Source organism: Dasypus novemcinctus, chromosome X (genome assembly GCF_030445035.2).
Source record: "Dasypus novemcinctus isolate mDasNov1 chromosome X, mDasNov1.1.hap2, whole genome shotgun sequence".
Taxonomy (NCBI): Eukaryota; Metazoa; Chordata; class Mammalia; order Cingulata; family Dasypodidae; genus Dasypus; species Dasypus novemcinctus.
In genome coordinates this window covers 113,381,090-113,403,299 of record NC_080704.1, presented here as the reverse complement: position 1 = coordinate 113,403,299, position 22,210 = coordinate 113,381,090, and the positions used below count along the sequence as shown (strand labels likewise).

The following is a 22,210-nucleotide window of genomic DNA, read 5'->3' as shown; positions in this document are numbered from 1 at the left end:
GGGAAAAGTGGACATAATGGACAAAGGGTATGGGGAAAGGCAGGAAGAGATGAGAGGTGGAGGCATCTTCGGGACATGGAGCTACCCTGGATGGTGCTTCAGAGGTAATCACCGGACATTGTAAATCCTCACAGGGCCTACATGATGGAATAGAGGAGAGTATGGGCCATGATGTGAACCAATGTATATGAGGTGCAGAGGTGCCCAAAGATGTACTTAACCAAATCCAATGGATGTGTCATGATGATGGGAACGAGTGTTGTTGGGGGGGGGGGAGAGGGGGGGTGGGGGGGTGGGGTTGAATGGGACCTCACATATATATTTTTAAGGTAATATTATTACAAAGTCAATAAAAAATAAAAAAATTAAAAAAAAAAAAAAAAAAAAAAAAAAAAAAAAAAAAAAAATCTCCCAACTAAGAAGAGCCCAGGGCCAGATGGCTTCACAGGTGAATTCTATAAAACATTCCGGAAAGAACTGACACCAATCCTGCTGAAACTATTCCAAACCATCGAAACAGAAAGAACATTACCCAACTCCTTCTATGATGCCAACATTACCCTAGTACCAAAGCCAAACAAAGACATCACAAGAAAGGAAAATTACAGACCAATTTCTCTAATGAACCTAGACGCAAAAATACTTAACAAAATACTTGCTAATCGTATTCAACAACACATTAAATGAATTATACACCACGACCAAGTGGGATTCATCCCAGGTATGCAAGGATGGTTCAACATAAGAAAATCAATCAACGTAATACACCATATAAACAGATTGAAGGAAAAAAATCACATGATTATATCTATTGATGCAGAAAAAGCATTTGACAAAATACAGCACCCTTTCTTGATAAAAACACTCCAAATGATTGGAATACAAGGAAATTTTTTGAACATGATAAAGAGTATATATGAAAAACCTAAAGCCAATATTGTTTACAATGGAGAAATCCTAGACTCCTTCCCTCTAAACTCAGGAACAAGACAAGGATGCCCACTGTCGCCGCTCCTATTTAACATTGTCTTAGAAGTACTTGCTCGAGCACTGAGGCAAGAACCAGAAATAAAAGGCATTCAAATTGGAAAGGAAGAAGTCAAAATTTCATTATTTGCAGATGACATGATCCTATACATAGAAAACCCTGAGAGATCTACAACGAAGATTCTAGAACTCATAAATGAGTTTAGTAAAGTCGCAGGTTATAAGATCAATGCGCAAAAATCAGTAGCATTTCTGTACACCAATAATGAGCAAGATCAGGAGGAAATCAAGAAACAAATACCATTCACAATAGTAAATAAAAAAATCAAATACTTAGGAATAAATTTAACTAAAGAGGTAAAGAACTTATACACTGAGAACTATACAAGATTGTTCAAGGAAATCAAAGAAGACCTAAATAAATGGAAGACTATTCCTTGTTCATGGATAGGAAGACTGAACATTATTAAGATGTCTATCCTACCAAAATTGATCTACACATTCAATGCAATCCCAATAAAAATCAATGCAGCCTTCTTTAAGGAATTAGAAAAACTAACTATGAAATTTATTTGGAAAGGAAAGAGACCCCGAATAGCCAAAGACATACTGAAAAAGAAAAACGAAATTGGAGGAATCACACTACCTGACTTCAAAACATACTATAAAGCTACGGTGGTGAAAACAGCATGGTATTGGCATAAGGAGAGACATATAGACCAATGGAATCGAATTGAAAGCTCTGATATAGAACCTCACATATACAACCACATAATATTCGATAAAGCCACCAAACCCTCTCAACTGGGAGAGAGTGGCCTATTCAACAAATGGTGTCTGGAGAACTGGATAGCCATATGTAGAAGAATGAAAGAGGATTACCATCTCACACCTTATACAAAGATCAACTCAAGATGGATCAAAGACCTAAATATAAAAGCCAAGACCATAAAAACCTTAGAAAGCAGTGTAGGGAAACATCTACAGGACCTTGTAATAGGTAATGGATTTATGAATATCTCACCAAAAGCACGAGCAGCAAAAGAACTAATAGATAAATGGGACTTCCTCAAAATTAAAGCCTTCTGCACCTCAAAGGAGTTTGTCAAGAAAGTAAAAAGGGAGCCCACACAGTGGGAGAAAATATTTGGCAATCATATATCTGATAAGAAACTTATAACTTGCATATATAAAGAACTCCTACATCTTGAAAATAAAAAGATAAACAATCCATTTAAAAAATGGGAAAAAGACTTAAACAGACACTTCTCCGAAGAAGAAATACAAATGGCAAGAAAGCACATGAAAAAATGTTCCAAATCTCTAGCTATCAGGGAAATGCAAATCAAAACCACAATGAGATACCATCTTACACCCATAAGATTGGCAGCTATGAAAAAAACAGAAGAATACAAGTGCTGGAGAGGATGTGAAGGAAGGGGAACACTCATCCACTGCTGGTGGGAATGCAGAAGGATCCAACCATTCTGGAGAACAGTATGGCGGTTTCTCAAAAAACTAGCCATAGATTTGCCATATGACCCAGCAATACCACTGCTGGGAATATACCCAGCAGAACTGAAAACAAGAACACAAACCAATATATGTACACCAATGTTCATAGCAGCATTGTTCACTATTGCCAAAAGTTGGAATCAACCCAAATGCCCATCAACAGACGAGTGGATCAATAAAATGTGGTATATACACACAATGGAATACTACTCGGCTGTAAGAACAAACACACTACAAACACATGTGATAACATGGATGAATCTTGAGAACCTTATGTTGAGTGAAGCAACCCAGACATTGAAGGACAAATACTACATGACCTCAATGATATGAAATAAACAAGCTGCCCTAGATAGCAAGAGACTGAACGATAGGCTTGCAGGAAATCGGAGGGTGGAGGAAGGATATGAGCCGATGTCTGCAGGGGTGGAATTTAAGACGAGATGGTGGTAAGTAAGAACACAAAGAAGAGATAAAAGGGGGGCAAGGGGTTCCCTTTGCTTGGGGCTTTGCGGGTTTGAGGGTGGCTGGGGAGGGACGGGTGGGTAACGTTGCCCAAAAGTGGGGGGAGGGAGGGGTAGCATACGAACCAGGAGAGGGTCAGGTGTTGGTGGAGAGTAAAATGCCGAGAAAATCATATCAAAATATAATAAAGAGGGTTACCTGTTTAGAATGCTCGGAGGGGAGGGTCTGATGCAGGACGGGCTCCTGGGGAATGTCTAAATGCTCATTCTGCCAGAGTGGGTGACACCATGGGGTAGAAACCCAAGTAGTGAGAGTGGGGGTGGACCCACATCCTGGGGAGGACTAATGCCATCCAATAGAGGGAAATGTATCCCTCGAGAGAAAGGGTGGCTCCCAGGGCATTGGGGCAGTTGAGCAAGTTAGGCCCTGAACACTATTCCATCTATCTCTGGAAGTGGCTCCTCAGGAAACGGAGGTTGGCTATCACTGAGGGCACTAAGGTGGAAGGGAAAATGGACGTTAAATGTGTGGAACCAAAGTAAATGGGGGGTAAGAGAGGAGTTTCTTGAGAGTACACAAGGATGGATATAAAACATGTAATATTACACCATAACATATAGGAGATGACAGACTGATAATGTAAACCATAATGTAAAACATAGGATAACTAAAAATGTAAAGAACTGTGTATCCTAATGTATGCACCATAATGTAAATACAGATGTCACCTTGTTAGAAAGCTAATGTCTCAGACTCTGTACATCACTTTAAGTAAATATGATATGAATAGGGCGTAAGAGTATCACTGTGGAAGGGAAAAGGTTTTCTGGTGGATGTGTGGGAGTGCTGTATATTATATATATACATTGCTGTGGTCTAGGACTCCTGTGAAGAAAAGCTGAATAATTAGGGGGGGGGGGGAAATAGGATGTGGAAATTTTTTCAAGTCAACATTCTTTATCTAAGTTCTTTATCTAACTTTATCCAAGTTCTTTATCTATCCTTTAAACTCATCGCTATATGCCATTCCCTAGTAAGGGACCATGACATTATATTGGGCTTCAAATTTCGGGGAGTTCTGGATCACAGAGTGTTTCAACAATGGCAATGGAGGGATACTGGTATGGGATACCAATGACAGATGATATATGACTGACAGGGAGCTGTACAGAACATATGTCCAGGGTGCATGGTAATGTTTGGATATACTCATAGTGGCAACAATTAAAAACCACAGTAGGGGGGGGTACTGGGTTCCCGGCCAGTGGTGCTCTGTCGTGGTCCCTAGGGGAGCAGCGACAGTCTCCCAGGTACAGTGGTGGGGACCGGGAGGGAGTGAGGGTTCAACAGTGAGCCCCTGATACTAATGACTATGCTTGTGAGCTGATAAACCCAAAATAATAACAAGGCCTAGAGCAACTTTGTGCCTGGGAATTTCCTTCTGTCAGCCTTCATGTTATTCAAATGTGGCCAGTCTCGAAGCCAAACTCAGCATGTAAATGCAATGCCTTCCCCCCAGCGTGGGACATGACACCCGGGGATGAGCCTCCCTGGCAACGAGGGACCACTATCAACTACCAACTGATGATGCAACTGGAAAATGACCTTATACGGAAGGTTCAATGCGGATCAGCAGAATATCCACGTCTACATAAAATACCATGACTTTAAAATGCTGTTTGACCTAAAGTAAGGGGGAAATGGAAAGGAGAAATGAGTTTATATGGCTACGAGTTTCTAAAAAAGAGTCTGGAGGCTGGCAGAAGGTTTGCCCTCATGCACAACTGAGCAGAGTCAGAGAGACAGATAAAGCAGATACAACCCCCAGATATTGGTTCCTTTGAGGGCTAAAGAGACCCATGGGAGTTATGGTCATGGCCGATGGGGTTAACTACCAGGGCAGATGGCCCCTCTTTGGAAATGGTGTTTATGTGTGATGAATCTGGACTCAGATGGGATCTCCCTTCATAAGACTTTCATGCTAATGTGCTGGAGGTGCAGTTAATGTTGGGGTTTAAGATATATTTAGGGGATTTGAATCTTTGGACTGACAATGTGATAGCCAGATCCTGAGCCTCAACAGACTCCAGCACCTACAATCTGATTTATTGGACTTACCACACTCAGCTAAGATGGAGGTGAAGGACAACCACCACACCATGGAGCCTAGAGTGATTACAACTGAAAATGGGAGGATTGCATCCAGCATCCAGGTGGAATCTGAGCCTCCTCTTGACATAAAGGTGCAATGGACACAACCAATCCAGTGTCCACATAGAAGAGGTGGCATTGGATTGGGAAAAGTGGACATAATGGACAAAGGGTATGGGGAAAGGCAGGAAGAGATGAGAGGTGGAGGCGTCTTCGGGACATGGAGCTGCCCTGGATGGTGCTTCAGAGGTAATCACCGGACATTGTAAATCCTCACAGGGCCTACATGATAAATAGAGGAGAGTATGGGCCATGATGTGAACCAATGTATATGAGGTGCAGAGGTGCCCAAAGATGTACTTACCAAATCCAATGGATGTGTCATGATGATGGGAACGAGTGTTGTTGGGGGGGGGGGGGAGAGGGGGGGTGGGGGGGTGGGGTTGAATGGGACCTCACATATATATTTTTAATGTAATATTATTACAAAGTCAATAAAAAAAAAAATTAAAAAAAAAAAAAATAAAAATATAAGAGGTTCCCCTATACCCCCCCCATTCCCCCACTCTTTCCACATCAACAACTTCTTTCATTATTGTGGCACATTCATTGCATTTAGTGAATACATTTTGGAGCACTGCTGCACCACATGGATTATAGTTTACATTGTAGTTTGCACTTTCCCCCAAAACATTCAGTAGGTTATGGTAGGAAATATAATGTCCAGCATCTGTCCCTGCAATATCATTTAGGGCAACTCCAGGTCCTGAAAATGCCTGCATATCACATCTCTTCTTCCCTCTCCCTGCTCTCAGCAACTCCCGTGGCCACTGTTCCACATCAATGATACAATTGCTTCCATTGCTAGAGTCACAATAGTTCTATAGTAGAATGTCAGTAAGTCCACTCTAAACCATATTTTATTCCTCCATCCTGTGAACCCTGGGATGGTGATGTCCACTCCATCTCTAAATCGAGACAGGGCTTAGATCGCACATGACTGATGGATGTGATTATCCTCCCTACAGTTGTAGGCACTCTCTGTTCCCTCGTGTGGTGGTTGACCATTTTCACCTCCCTGTTAGCTGACCTGGATAAGTCCACCAAACTGGAGTGTAGGAGATGCAACTCTGCTGAGGGTCAGGGCCCAGCTGGCACATGGCCAGTTCAGAGACTCAAGTCTCTTGAGTGTACACCAACCCCAATGCCAACCACAGGTTCAGAAAAAGTGACAGAAGAGGCATGTGTAGAAAGTTCACCTCTGAGTCCAACTCCATCCCACTCAGGAACATAAATTCCAAAGTAGGGCCCATTGACAAGGCACTGAGCTCCAGAGCCATCTGAATAGGCTACCTTTTTACACTCTTCACAAATTCCTTTGAGTTGCAAAAATATTTACTTTTGAGGAAGTAGCATTTATCTATTTTTTCTTTTGTTGCTTGTGCTTTGGGTATAAGTTTTAAGGGACCCCAACATAGTACAAGATCTTGCAGATGTTTCCCTACATTATTTTCTAGGAATTTTATAGTACTCACTTTTATGTTTAAGTTTTGATCCATTTTGAGTTAATTTTTGTATAGGGAGTGAGATAGGCATCCTTTTTCATTCTTGTGGTACATGTAGAATTTTTAACTTTAGCCTTCCAAATGCATAGAAAACTTAAAAAATTTCATTTGCTTCCTTTATTTTAAGCTCTATTTTTAATCAGGAGTCTGCTAGGCACTAGCAGCACTTGCACTTATACTGCTGTCAGGTCAGTTGGTCTGGGCAAGTTGCTGGGATTGAGAGATTGTAATATGTGCCAATGGTTGGTGAAGGCGTGGGTGAATGGACAACAAGACAAACAGAGATATCAGGAGGCTTATTGGGCCAAGGGTCAGCTAACTAGACAAACAAGCATCTGACTTTCAGAGAAGCAGGAAACCACCGAAAGGAAACAAGGCACAATGGTAGTCCAAAGTCCAAAGCAAGTTTTCTTAAATCAGGAAGCCTATTACAGTCAAGGGAATAGGGTCACAGAAAATAGGAAAATAGGAGAAACTGATGGAGAAAAATAAAGTAGCTTCTTCCCTTTACTTCTTGTCTGTTCTTAGGCATCTGACATATTAGCTTTGGAGTAGACACTCCAGTTGGAAACCAATAGTCAACATCACCCAGCAGAGGGGAAGATTTTAGGGAATCAGCAGCGGAACCCACTGAATAAATCCCAATAGAAGCATGATACAAATACAAACATTTGTTTTATATCAGAGCTTCAATTTTCTCATCAGTGTATCCCTGCACTGTACCTGGTATGGTAGTGCCTCACTCATAGTAATCACTTAATAATTATTTATGGAATTGCACTGAAAAATTTAAAATCTTGTGTATTAGTTTATGGTCTATTTAAGAATAAACACAAATATTTGGTTATTAGCACTATCATTTTGATGTATTAAAGCTCATAATAAGTCCTGTACCCTCTGGACAAGAAAATGATCGAACCGAAAACAGAAGTATTACTTTCAAAACCATTAGTTTGCTAATTGCTGATGGATAGCCATCTGTGATGAATTCAACGTGCACATAATTAGTAAAGTCCTAGAATTTTGGTTTAACCTCTTCTACTAGTTATTTTTTTTCTTCCAGCTTATCATAGACTTCACTCATGTAGGCGTCAGCTCGCAACCTTCCTCTCCCCCTCAAATTCTTTAAGCCTATCTTCCAGTCTTTAGCTCTCTGAGACAGCTCGGTTTGCTCATTTCATATCAGAGAGGTCATGTAGTATTTGTCCTTCAATGCCTGGCTTGCTTCACTCAACATAAAGTCCTCAAGACTCATCCATGTTATCACATGTGTTTGTACTGTATTCCTTCTTATAGCTGAGTAGCATTCCATTATATGTATATACCACATTTTATTTATCCATTCACCCATTGATGGGCATTTGGGTTGATTCCAACTTTTGGTGATAGATATTAAATTGCTTCTAAAGGAAAATATTCTCATGAAATAGTTTAAAACCACATGAGTGAGAAGTTAGAGAAATCTATTAGAAGTCAAATAATGTTAAATAATCCTATCATGCAGTTTCATATCTTCTCATTATATTTTTGCTCAAGTAAATCATTATATGTCTTAAAAATGACAACTTTTCCATAACACTTTTTGGCAGTGCTGGTCTTTTAAAGAGAACATTAAAAAATATAAAGTTAAATTGTTCTGGAGATTGAAGTGCATGACTTTATATGGAAATCAGCATTCTATATCTTATATATAAGTGCTTTTAGGTTTAATTTTTATGGTTTTCAGAGAAAGTCATAACCTACAAAGATAATTTTAAATTGAATTTTTTAAAAATTGCATGGAGAAAAATTTATCTTGGAACAATAAATCTCCACCAATACAATTTTCCTATTTCCTTTTTTTATCTTTCATTTTTTAAAGATACATAGATCACACAAAATTTTACATTAAAAAAATCTAAGAGGTTCCCATATACCCTACACCCCACAGCCCCCACTCCCCACAGCCCCTATTCCTCTCACATTAACAACTTCTTTCAGTATTGTGGTACATTCATTGTATTTGATGAATACATTTTGGAGTACTGCTATACAGCATGGATTATAGTTTACATACCCATTCCATTCAGTGGGTTATGGCAGGATATATAATGTCCTGCATCTGCCTTTGCAATATCATTTAGGACAAGCCCAAGTCCCCAAAATGCTCCCATATCATACTTCTTCCCTCTCCCTTCCCTTAGCAAATCCCGTGGCAATTGTCTCCTCATCAATGATACAATTTCTTCCATTGCTAGAGCCGCAATAATTCTATAGTAGAATACCAATAAGTCCACTCTAATCCATGTTTCATTCCTCCATCCTGTGGACCCTGGGATGGTGATGTCCAATCCACCTCTAAATCAATTGGGGGCTTAGATCCTACATGACTGATAATGGGGTTCTCCTGCTTGCAGTTGTAGACTCTCTTAGTTCCCTGATGTGGTGGTTGACCTTCCCCACCTCCCTGTGAGCTGACCTGGGTAAGTTCGATGTACCAGAGAGTAGGTATTGCAATTCTGCTGAGGCTCAGGTCCCAGCTGGCACATGGCCAGTTCAGAGATTCAAGTCTTCTGAGCACACACCAACCTCAGCGACAACCACAGGTTCAGTAAAGGTGACAGAAGTAGCATGTGTAAAGAAGCCACTATGAGTCCAACTCCATCACACTCAGGAGTATAATTTCTAAAGTATGGCCAACTGGCAAGGCACTGAACTCTAGAGTGAATGCCATGACCATAGGACTTTGGTGTCTCTGTAGCCCTCAGGAGTACCACTACCTGGGGCCTTATCTACATGGTTGTCTCTGAGATCCTCTGAGATATGCATAAGCGCGACCCCTCTGATGAACTCCTGACTCATTTTGAAGACTCTTAGCCATAAAAATTCATCTGTCTTTACCATTTCCTCATTTTTTTTCAAGGTCTATTTGTGTTGCATCACCAGCCATTGCTTGGTAGTAATCCCTCCAGCCAGGGAGGCTTATCTCCAGGAATCATGTCCCACACTGGGGGGAAGGTAATTCGTTATTTTGCTGAGTTTGGCTTAGACAATGGCCACATTTGAACAACATCGAGGCTCTCAGGAGGTAACTCCTAAGCACCCTGTAGCTGTAGGCTGAAATTTCAAGCACACAGGCTCATAAGCATAGTCATCAGTATCAAGGGCCCATCATGGGACCATCCTCTTCATTGGTCTTTGTCCTTGCACTTGGGGGATTGTTGTTGTTCCATAGGGGAATGCAACAGAGCTCTCCAGGATTGGAGCTCAGCCACTCCTTCAGCTGTCATGTGTAAATCTACCCACTATGACAATACCCAACGAACATGCGAACATACCTACAAACCCTATAACCATGCCCTGTTGAACTCCCTCCCACCCATGCATCCCCCATCAATGATGTCCCACACCAATGCTCATCCCTGCCATAGTTGAACCACTCCGTGATCCAAAAATTTTTAAAAAATGAAGCCTAATATATTTTTAAATTCAATTACTAGGAAAATGAAATAGTAATGATAGGTTTAAAGATTAGAAATAGAATTCATAATAGTTTAGAAAAATTAAAATAAAGTAAAAAATAAATTGGGGTATTAAAAAATGAAAAATATATTGAAACTTTTTTTTCACCCTTTGCCTTTCATCACTGTAATAGGTGATGTGCTGTATGCCCAGTGGCAAGGCAATGTCTTCCATTTCTTCTGCAGGGTCTACAGCCTTTAAAAAAATTTTTTTTTTCTTCAAAAAAGTTTTAGGTCACAGTAAAGTCTCATATAGAATATAGGGGACTCCTATATACCCAACATCGAACCCATTTCCCCCTTCCCCAGCAATGATCTTTTTACATGTGTATGCTATATTTGTTACAACTGATGTACAGATATTGAAACATAGCTACTAACCATGATTCCATTATGGGTTACATTATGGCTTACATTTTAGACTGTACACTTTTATAAATTTTTGGTTACATTATGGTTTACATATTAGATTACATACTTTTATGAATTTTTGGTGAAATTTAACATAGCCTCTATCCATTGTTGCATGATCTTACAGAACACTTCCATTGCCCCCAGTTACCCCCACTTCCAGCTACTCTATTTCCTCTTTCCCCTCCACTTGGGCCCACAATAATAACCAAGCTTCACTGCTTGAAGGACAAGATTCACAGATACTTGCAAAAATGCTGAGAGTTTGACATACTAGACTGTCCTCCACTATTCGGAGCTACGCATGCTCTTGAGAGACATCCTCTCTTCTGTTGGAGAATATCAGGCATCCCTGGGAAGGGGATATAACACCTTCCCACTCATCGTATGGATCTCCACCCACAGATATAACACTCTATGACAAGATGAGCACTCACACACTCTGTAGAAGCCTGCCCCAGGTGCACCCTGTGCCAGATGCCCGCTGTCAAACACCTTAATCTGGTAACTCTTTCTTATTATATTTTCTAAAGAGTTTTCTCAACATTATATTTCAACCACATGCCTGATAATCTCCCATGTTCACCTACTTCCCCACAACCCTCACCCCAATTCCATGACCATCTGAGGCATCCTCTAAACCCTAGCCCCCCTAAAGCCTGCAAATCCCCACCCATTAGTATCCCTATGCTCCAGTCTTATCCCTTCAATTCACAACTACTTACCTCCACTTCATCATAGATTTCATCCGTGGAGGCATCAGCTCACAACCTTCCTCTCCCCCACATTTCCTATAAGCCTTTCTTCCAATCTCTAGCTCTCTGAGACGGCTTGATTTGCGTAATTCATATCAGAGAGATCATGTAGTCTTTTTCCTTCAATGCTGGGCTTGCTTCGCTCAATGTAAAGTCCTCAAAATTCATCCGTGTTATCCTGTGTGTTGGTACTGTATTCCTTCTCACAGCTAAGTAGTATTCCATTGTATGTATATACCACATTTTGTTTATCCATTGATCTGTTGATGGGCATTTGTGTTGATTCCAACTTTTTGCAACAGAGAATAATGACGCTATGAACATTGGTGTGTGGATATCAATTCGTGTCCTTGTTTTCATTCTTCTGGGTATATACCCAGCTGTGGAATTGCTGGTTCATATGGCAAATCTATAGCTAGTTTTTTGAGGAAATGCCAAACTCTCCTCCACAATGCCTGGATCTGACTACATTCCCACCAGCAGTGGATAAGTGTCCCTATTCCTCCACATCCTTTCCAACACTTACAGTCCTCTGTTTTTTTTAATAGCAGCCAGTGTAATGGGTGTAAGATGGTATCTCATTGTAGTTTTGATTTGCATTTCCCTAATAGCTAGTGATGTTGAGCATCTTTTCATGTGTTTTTTAGCCTTTTGTATCTCTTTTTTGTAGAAGCATCTGTTCAAATTTCTTGCCCATTTTTAAATGTGTTGTTTGCCTTTTTTTTTTTTTTTGAGATCTAGGATTTCTTTTTATATGCTGGATAATAAGCTCCTATCAGATATACAGTGACCAAATATTTTTACCCATTGGGTAGGCTGTTTTTTCACTTTCATGATAAACTCCTTTGAGGTGGAAAAGGCTTTAATTTTGAGGAAGTCCCATTTATCTATTTTTCCTTTCGTAGCTCATGCTTGGGTGTGAAGTTCATGAATCCGTTTTCTATTACAAGGTCGTGTAGGTGTTTCCCTATATTGTCTTCCAAGGTTTTTATGGTCTTGGCTCTTTTATTTAGATCTTTGATCCAACTTGGGTTGATTTTTGTATAATGTTTGAGGTAGTATTCCTCTCTCATTCTTTTGTATATGAATATCCAGTTCTTGAAGCAGCATTTGTTAAAGAGGCCATTCTCTCTCTCAGTCCAATGGGCTTGGTGGCCTTGTCGAATATCAGATGACTGTATATGTGAGGATCTATACCAGAACTCTCTTCAGTTCCATTGGTCAATATATCTGTCCTTTTGCTAATACCATGCTGTTTTGACCATTATAGCTTTGTAGTATGTTTTAAAGTCAGGTAGTGTGATTCCTCCCAATTTCACTTTTCTTTTCCAATATGTCTTTGGCCATTTGGGGCCTCTTCCCTTTCCAAATAAATTTCATAGTTTTTCTAGTTCATTAAAAAATGCTGTGCTGATTTTTATTGGGATTGCATTGAATCTGTAAATCAGTTTGGGTAGGATTGACATCTTAATTATATTTAGTCTTCCTATCCATGAACAGAGAATATTCTTCCATTTATTTAAATCTTCTTTGATTTCCTTTAACAGTCTTGTGTGGTTTTTCTGTGTATAATTCTTTTACATCTTTAGTTAAATTTACTCCTAGGTTTTTTGTTTTTTAATTTACTATTGTTAATGGTATTTTTTTACTTGATTTCCTCCTCAGATTACTCATTACTGGTGTACAGAAATGCTACTGATTACTCTTTGGGGTGATGGGGAAGTTCTGATAATGGATGGTGGTGAGGGCAGCACAACATTGTGAATGTGATTAATCCTACTAAATGGTTGCTTGTGAATGTTTGAAATGGAAAAGTTTATTTTACACATGTTTCCAAAATTTACAAAAGAGCAACTAAAGAGACAAATAAAGATAAATGAAATGCATAATAATATAGGAGATAAAGGCCAAAAAGGACATTATTGGGACTTATAAAAATTGAATATACAATGTTAAAGTTCTTGAACTTGATAACTGGACTTAAAGTGGTCACATAAGTGAGTATTTTTGTTATTAGGGAGTGTACATGGAAGTATTACATTTTTAAGGAGCGTGATGTATATAATCTACTCTCAAATGTTTAAAAATTGATAGATAAATATATAGATAAATAGATGGAATGATACACTGAATGTGGCAAAATGTCAAAATTAGTGGATATGGTTATCTTGGGAAGGGGTGGTATGCTGGAGTTCTCTGAATGGGTTTTGCATTATTTAGTAACAGTCCTTTAAGTTTGAAATTGTTTCAAAATAAAAAGCTTAAGAAAAAAATTTAGGAACAACTTCTAGATCTTAAGTTACTAGGAGTCAGATGTGATTGTCTCAGTGAAGAATCAGAGGACCTGGGGTTCTTTAAAACTTGATTTTCACTGAAAACGTGCATAACATTTGATAAAGAAAACAGAAATATCTCAGATCTCTATTTTGAGGTTAATTATATACATGTAAAACTCTGAACAGGTAAGAAATTAGGAAGAACACTAACAATAAAATTAACTTGGATGAAAAGATTTCAGTGTTTATCTTTTGTTACAGTGAACTGCTATTATTGATAATGGTCTAATATTTTAAAAGGTTCCTGATAGAAAAACATATTTTCATGATACATGCAAAATAATTAAATAAAAGTTATTTTCAATGTTCTAATAACTATACTAATAGATCAAATGAAACTTTACTTTTGATAGGCCAATTATTTCACAAGTTTTGCAAATAAGGAAATTGAGGCCCAGCAATTTAAGTGGCTTTAATTAAGATTCCATAAGGATTTAAGAACAGAGCTGTGCTAGCTTTAAACTTTCAGAATGGTTCCTAGTGATCTAAAGTAGCTGCTCAAAGATAGAGTTCTGGGATTAAACCACACATCCCTGGAGTTCGGAGGAGTAGTTCTCTATATCCCACCCTGGCACCAGCAAGCTGCATCAGAAGCCTGAGCTGTCCCCACTGCTGACTATCTGCCACTTCAGGGAGGGTGAAACTCACCGGAATTTATCACACAAATAGTTAACTATGAATTTGAATGGAAACATTACTAGAATATAAAAGGAATTGACAGGCAAATTATTTTTAAAGTCCCTAAAAATATTTAAATGGTTCATTTTTCTCATGAAATATGAGAGTAGAAAGGACACCTATTAAAGTGTGTAGTGTTGAAATCTTAGCACAAGGTTTTATGTCAATAACTATCTGTTAAGTGTTAATTTTTCTCTTCTTCAACATTACTTGGCACTAAAATTGAATTGCCTTTTAAAATTTGTGATAGTTAATCACACAAAAATCTAGATGCAGTTTGATAAACAACAGTTTTCAAATCTGTATGGAAAATTCATCTTGGATCATCTAGCAAGTATATGTAGGCCAAAATAAATGCTGAAGCACACCAAATACATTAAAAATGAGATAGGAGACCAAAAAATGTATTGCATTTTACTTTGTCAATGACATACTCAAAGTTTTAACGTGAGAAAGATTCATTATTTTAGCTAACATATAAAGAAAATTATAAAGAACAAAAGACAATGCATTTGTGAAAAAAAAACCCTGCAGCATCTGTCTTTAGGTTCGTGTGCTATTCAACACATTTATAAATATATGGCATATGAAATCACAGAACCATAGGGCTAAAAGGAAATTCTACCAATTAAGACCTTAACTGCAATCAGATCTTAATACGGAATAAATCTTAAACTCATTTGATGGTAATTTAGTCTCATCTCGACTAATTACAGAAATGTCAACCACAGGGACCCCTAAAACTGAAATAGCCATTTAAAATTCAAAAGAAATGTAATAGACAAACAGAATAAAATCAATTCTCTGAGTTACTGTTTTCTATTTTCAATATGAGCACTTAAAAGTTAATGACCTTAAATTTCATTGTTTAAACTAACTGTAAGTACCAAATCTATAAATAAATACAGTAATAATATACTGCAGCTTCTAGCTTTAAGGTCAGTCATGTGGAATTGAAGCCTCCTCTCAATTAGAGGTGGAACGGGCATCACCATCCTAGAATCCTCAGGATTGGGGAATAAAATATGGACTAGAGTGGACTTACTGGTATTTTACTATAGAATTATTGTGACTCTAGCAATGAAAGAAATTATATCATTGATGTGGAGACAATGGCCACTGGAGTTGCTGAAGGCAGGGAGAGGGAAAAAGAGGTGTATTGTGGGGGCATTTTTGGGGACTTGGAATTGTCCTGAATGACAATGCAGGGACAGATGCAGGACATTATATATCCTGCCATGACCTGCAGAATGGAGTGGAAGAGAGTGTGAACTACGATGTGACCTATAATCCATGCTGTGCGGCAATGCTCCAAAATGTGTTCATCAATAGCAATGAATGTACCACACTAAGGAAGGAAGTTGTTAGTGTGGGGAAAGGTGGGAGGTGTGGGGAGTGGGGCATGTGGGAATTCCTGGTGTTTTTTTGAGTAACTCTATGTAGTCTGAGTACCTTTAAAAATACATAAATAATATACTTACAAAAAAAATCATACACTGGTCAAAATATTTAGAATTTCAAAGCATGTGAAGTCACCAATGGGAATAGAAAGAACCTTAGGACATAATTTAATTCAGAAAGCTCATTTACAGCTAACCAAACTACAGACTGGGGGCAACTGGACCATAATGATCCATGTGGGCTTTTGAAAATGATAAAATCTACGTTGGTTCTGAGAAATGCAGATTGAGTACCTTAGTAGAATTAATCTTCAAATTGGTGTTTCAAATTTCTCCATTATATGTGAATAAATTTGGAAGGATGGTAAATCTCCACGAAAAGTTATTTGTGTGAATCAGAGTGCCTTATGCTGATGCTTTAGGATAAGTATACTTCACAAATTGGACTGTGAACATAGCATTAAAAGGTCAGGTAATGGACATATAGAAAAGTAAGGTAAATTCTCAATACACAAAAATTGTGTTTGATGACCTTTTCAATAGTGAATATAACATTAATTTTGTAAGCATCAAAATTATGTAAGCATCAAATACAAGATGAGCATAAAACCATTTACCTTTAGCACTCATGTAATATTCTTGCTGAAAAACATTTACTGCAAATACCATCAAAAAATGAATATCTTCTTAGTAGTACCCTCTCTATAACCTGCAAGAATTTCATTTACATATATTTAAAAAATGTTCTGTGTACAATAAATTTTCTTCAAAAGACTTCTACTTTATTGTCATCCAAATTACAGATATCCAAGATACCAGTGATGTGTGCTCCATGCAGTTCAGCTGCTGCTTTTACAATATCACCTAAAAATAAAAAGCAGATGATATTGCCAAACAGTTCAATATTGACTTGCATTTTGTATCACATAAACTGATGCATGTTCTTTTTTTAAAAAATACTAACACTATCCTTCACCTCCTCCCTCCAATTCTTCACATGGATTTACAAAAATTATGTCATAGTAACTTCTGCAGATAAAGGTAACAGGAGTCACCAATAATGTAAAGGCATGGACTGTATTTCAAAGCTGAGTTTAATATAATTTAAGTGGAACAAAGTAAAGCTACATACTTTCTAGGTCATTTATGTGGTTTCAAGTAAAAACCAACCGTTACAAGGAAGTACAAAGATAGATATTTTATTTGGAAATTCACTTATCAATTTCTTGTTATTCTGCAAGTCATAAAACCTCAAGCCGGCAAAACCTGTCAGAAACAACTTTTGTGGAATGCTGGAATCTAGTAAAAAAAAAAAAAGTTATAACAAGCAGGAGAAAGCTTAGTGAAGAAAAACGCTGCTACCATGTGGTACGAGAGTGCAGTCGGGTTTTACCACTCCCCACATCCTAGGTTAACTACAGTCACCGAGATGACTGCCCACACTCCTGGTGTAGGTTGCTAGTGATAGAGGGAGCAATGTGGACCCTATCCTCAAAGAATTGTGGTTGTGGGTCTTGAACATCCCTCAAGGATCAGTGCAAGGGCTTCACTTTGTTTTACCCAACTCAGAGCATTCCCAGGGCTGGGTGATTTCTTGGGTGGCTTTTGCCAAAAGCATATAGAAAGGAACATATTGGCGAGAGCAGCCTGAGTAAAGGTATAAAGTTAGAATGAGAAACAGACAAACTGAAAAGCTGGGGAAAGTAAGGGTTGTGAAAAGAGAGATGGGGGAAGAGGGCTTTTAAAATCTCATGCATGTACCAGGGAATCAAGAAGGCCATACACACAACCAGACTTTCATGTGTTCTCAGAAAAGGCTGAGAAGATCCCGAGCTTTCACTTCTGCCTGACCCCTCAGCTTTGTGAAAGCAGAAAGTGAAGGCTGAGGCAGAGTTGTAAATGACCTGGCTAAGTAAGCACTGAAGGAGCACCCCTACTCAAAGATTGGAGAATGCATTTTTACTTTTCTAGGTTCCAGGTATTTAAGCAAACTCCATCAAAAGACTAGCTAACCTGGATATACTCATAGTGGCAACAATTAAAAACCACAGTAGGGGGGGTACTGGGTTCCTGGCCAGTGGTGCTCTGTCGTGGTCCCTAGGGGAGCAGCGACAGTCTCCCAGGTACAGTGGTGGGGACCGGGAGGGAGTGAGGGTTCAACAGTGAGCCCCTGATACTAATGACTATGCTTGTGAGCTGATAAACCCAAAATAAGAACAAGGCCTAGAGCAACTTTGTGCCTGGGAATTTCCTTCTGTCAGCCTTCATGTTACTCAAATGTGGCCAGTCTCGAAGCCAAACTCAGCATGTAAATGCAATGCCTTCCCCCCAGCGTGGGACATGACACCCGGGGATGAGCCTCCCTGGCAACGAGGGACCACTATCAACTACCAACTGATGATGCAACTGGAAAATGACCTTATACGGAAGGTTCAATGCGGATCAGCAGAATATCCATGTCTACATAAAATACCATGACTTTAAAATGCTGTTTGACCTAAAGTAAGGGGGAAATGGAAAGGAGAAATGAGTTTATATGGCTACGAGTTTCTAAAAAAGAGTCTGGAGGCTGGCAGAAGGTTTGCCCTCATGCACAACTGAGCAGAGTCAGAGAGACAGATAAAGCAGATACAACCCCCAGATATTGGTTCCTTTGAGGGCTAAAGAGACCCATGGGAGTTACGGTCATGGCCGATGGGGTTAACTACCAGGGCAGATGGCCCCTCTTTGGAAATGGTGTTTATGTGTGATGAATCTGGACTCAGATGGGATCTCCCTTCATAAGACTTTCATGCTAATGTGCTGGAGGTGCAGTTAATGTTGGGGTTTAAGATATATTTAGGGGATTTGAATCTCTGGACTGACAATGTGATAGCCAGATCCTGAGCCTCAACAGACTCCAGCACCTACAATCTGATTTATTGGACTTACCACACTCAGCTAAGATGGAGGTGAAGAAGGACAACCACCACACCATGGAGCCTAGAGTGATTACAACTGAAAATGGGAGGATTGCATCCAGCATCCAGGTGGAATCTGAGCCTCCTCTTGACATAAAGGTGCAATGGACACAACCAATCCAGTGTCCACATAGAAGAGGTGGCATTGGATTGGGAAAAGGGGACATAATGGACAAAGGGTATGGGGAAAGGCAGGAAGAGATGAGAGGTGGAGGCGTCTTCGGGACATGGAGCTGCCCTGGATGGTGCTTCAGAGGTAATCACCGGACATTGTAAATCCTCACAGGGCCTACTTGATGGAATAGAGGAGAGTATGGGCCATGATGTGAACCAATGTATATGAGGTGCAGAGGTGCCCAAAGATGTACTTACCAAATCCAATGGATATGTCATGATGATGGGAACGAGTGTTGTTGGGGGGGGGAGAGGGGGGGTGGGGGGGTGGGGTTGAATGGGACCTCACATATATATTTTTAATGTAATATTATTACAAAGTCAATAAAAAATTAAAAAATTAAAAAAAAAAAAAAGACTAGCTAACCATCTCACACCCACTAAACTGGCTATTATTTAAAAATTGGAAAATAACAAGTGCTGACAAGCATGCAGAGAAATATCAACCCTCCTGCACTATTGATGGGAATGTAAAATGGTGCAGCCACTGTGGAAAACACTTTGATGGGTTTTTTAAAAAGACAAACGTAAAATCACTGTATGATCTGGCAATTTCACTTCTCCAAATGTCCACCAGCAGATGAATGGATAAAAAAATCACAGTATATACAGAAAATGGAATATTATTCACACTTAAAAGGAATGAAGTTTGATTCATGCCACTACATGGATGAACACTGAAGACATCATGTTGAGTGTAATCAGTCAGACACAGCAGGACAAATATGGTACGATCTCATTGATATGAAATAATTATAATAAGCTAACTCATAGAGTTAGAATATAGAATATAGGTTATCAGGGGATGGGATGGGGGTAGGGAATAAGGAGTTAAGTTTTAAAATGGACAACATTTTTTATTTGGGGTATGGAAAAGTTTTGCCAATGGATTGGTGGTACTGGGAACACAACATTATGAATATAATTATCAGGAATGAATTATACATTTGAAAGTGATTAAAAGGGAGAAATTTTGAATGTGGTTAAAAGGGAGAAATTTAGGTCATATATATGTTTCTAGAGCAAAAATTTTAAGAAAAATCTATGGAATTTCACAATACTAACAGTGATCCCTAAGTAAAACATGCACTATATTTAATAGCACCATTATAAAACTATGCTTTCATAAATTGTAACAAATGTACCACACCAATGCAAGGTGTTAAAAATGTGGAAAGATACACAGAGAGAAAGGGTCACAGAAGCTCAAAGAGAAACCCATAGGAACAGAGAGAGAAAGCCATAAGAGGAAAGAGCTGAAATCAATGAAATCCGGGAGACAGGAAATCAGAAGTTAAAGAAATGAAACCTGGAAAAGAAGGGAAAGACCAGCATATGCCTCTATATACTGGTCTTCAGGGAGAAAGCATCACCTGATGATGCCTTGATTTAGACATTTTCATGGCCTCAGAACTGTAAGCTTGCACCCTAATAAATCACCATTGTGAAAGCCAGTCCATTTCTGGTATATTGCCTTAGCTGCCTTTAGCAAACTGAAACAGATTTTGGTACCAGGAAAGTGGGGTGCTGCTACATCCACTTAGCAATGAGAGTTGGTCTTTTTGTTTGTTTGTTTGTTTTTGCTTGTTTGTTTTGAGGAGGTATTGGGGATCGAACCTGGGCCCTCATACATGGGAAACGGGCTCAACCACTTGAGCTACATCCACTACTTGGAATTTTTTTTATTGTATATGCAGGAAGAATTGTGAGATGCTTGATAGAAAAGATCTAGATTGCTTTAAAGAGACTTTTGGGTATATACCCAGAAGAACTGAAAGCAAGGACATGAACAGATATATGCACACCAATGTCTATTGCAGCATTATTCACTATTGCTAAAAGTTGGAATCAACCGAAATGCCCATCAACAGAGAATGGATAAACAATATGTGGTATATATATACAATGGAATATTACTTAGCTGTGAGAAGGAATACAGTACTAACACATGGCATAACAAGGATGAATTTTGAGGACCTTATGTTGAGTGAAGCAAGCCAGGCATTGAATGACAAATATTACATGACCTCACTAATATGAATTAAGCAAATCGAGCAGATTCAGAGAGCTAGAGTCTGGAAGATAACTTTACAGGAAACAGAAAAGGAGAAGGTTGTGAGCCAACACCCATATGGGCAAAATCTATGATAAGGAGGAAGTGAAGGGATGACAGGTGTGTAGTGATACTATTGGGTTGGGTGGTGAGGGTGAGTTGGATGGTCCATGGAACTGGGTGCAGGGTTGGGGGAAGGAGCAGGTGAACACTGGGGATTGGGAGGTATGTGGTTGAAACTACAATGTTGGGAAAGCTCTTTTGGCAATATGACAAGGAGTGTTACTGGTTTAGGGTGTTGGATGTGGGGATATTTGGGACAGGGCACACCTGGGACAATCTTCTAGAGAAGGTGCAACTGATAACTTTTCCATAGTGTATTGTATCAGTGGATGAAGACCAAAATAATGAGCAGGAAGGAGTTGGACTCCCATCCTGGGGAGGCCTGATATGTTCTCAGAGGGGTGGATGTCTCTTGAGAGCATGGACTGTCCCTAATAGGTGAGGACAGAACAGTGTGTCAAGCCCTAAGTGTTGTTGCAAGTAACTATGAATCTTGTCCTTAAAGGAGTGCAGCCTGATGGACGCAGTGGGCCCCAAGGGGGAGGGGAAGGAGGAAGAGAGTAGATGGAAGAGGGAGTATTTAGGGGGCAATGGAAGTGATCTGCATGATCTTGCAATGATGGAGACAGGCAATGTTAAATTTCATCAAAATATAAATTTCATTTATAAAAGTGTATGGTCTAGAGTGTAGGACATACTGTAAACCATTGATCATGGTTAGCAGTCATGTTTCAATATTTGTACATCAGTTGTAGCAAATGTACCATTCACATATAAAAAGGTTGTTGAAACGGGAAGGGGGAAAAGGGGGAGGATGTTGGGTCTATTGAGTTCCTTGTGTTCTTTTTATTTTTTTCTTAAATTTAATTAAATTTATTTTTTCCATTTTTATTATATTTTTTAAGATACAAAGATCACACAAAATGTTACATTTAAAAATATAAGAGGTTCCCATATATCTTAATCCCCACACCCCCTACTCTTCCCACATCGACAACTTCATTCATTAGTGTGCTACATTCATGGCATTTGATCAGTATATTTTGGAGCATTTTGGATATTAACGTAGGCATATTAATTAATTAATTAATTTACTTTTACTTAAATTTTTTAATTTAATTGCCTTTTTAAAGAAGATACATAGATCACAAAAAATGTTACATTAACAAATATGAGGCTCCCATATACCACAACCCC

At 39.0% G+C, this 22,210-nt stretch overlaps 1 protein-coding gene across 1 annotated transcript in view; it reads right to left on the bottom strand.

Moving 5' to 3' along the window:
• Positions 1–16,529: 16,529 nt before the first annotated feature.
• Positions 16,530–22,210, bottom strand: part of RADX (RPA1 related single stranded DNA binding protein, X-linked) — a 116,227-nt gene continuing 110,546 nt past the window's right edge. Inside the window, 1 exon segment of the mRNA XM_071212976.1 lies at positions 16,530–16,627. Coding sequence (XP_071069077.1) covers positions 16,530–16,627 — 98 coding nt within the window.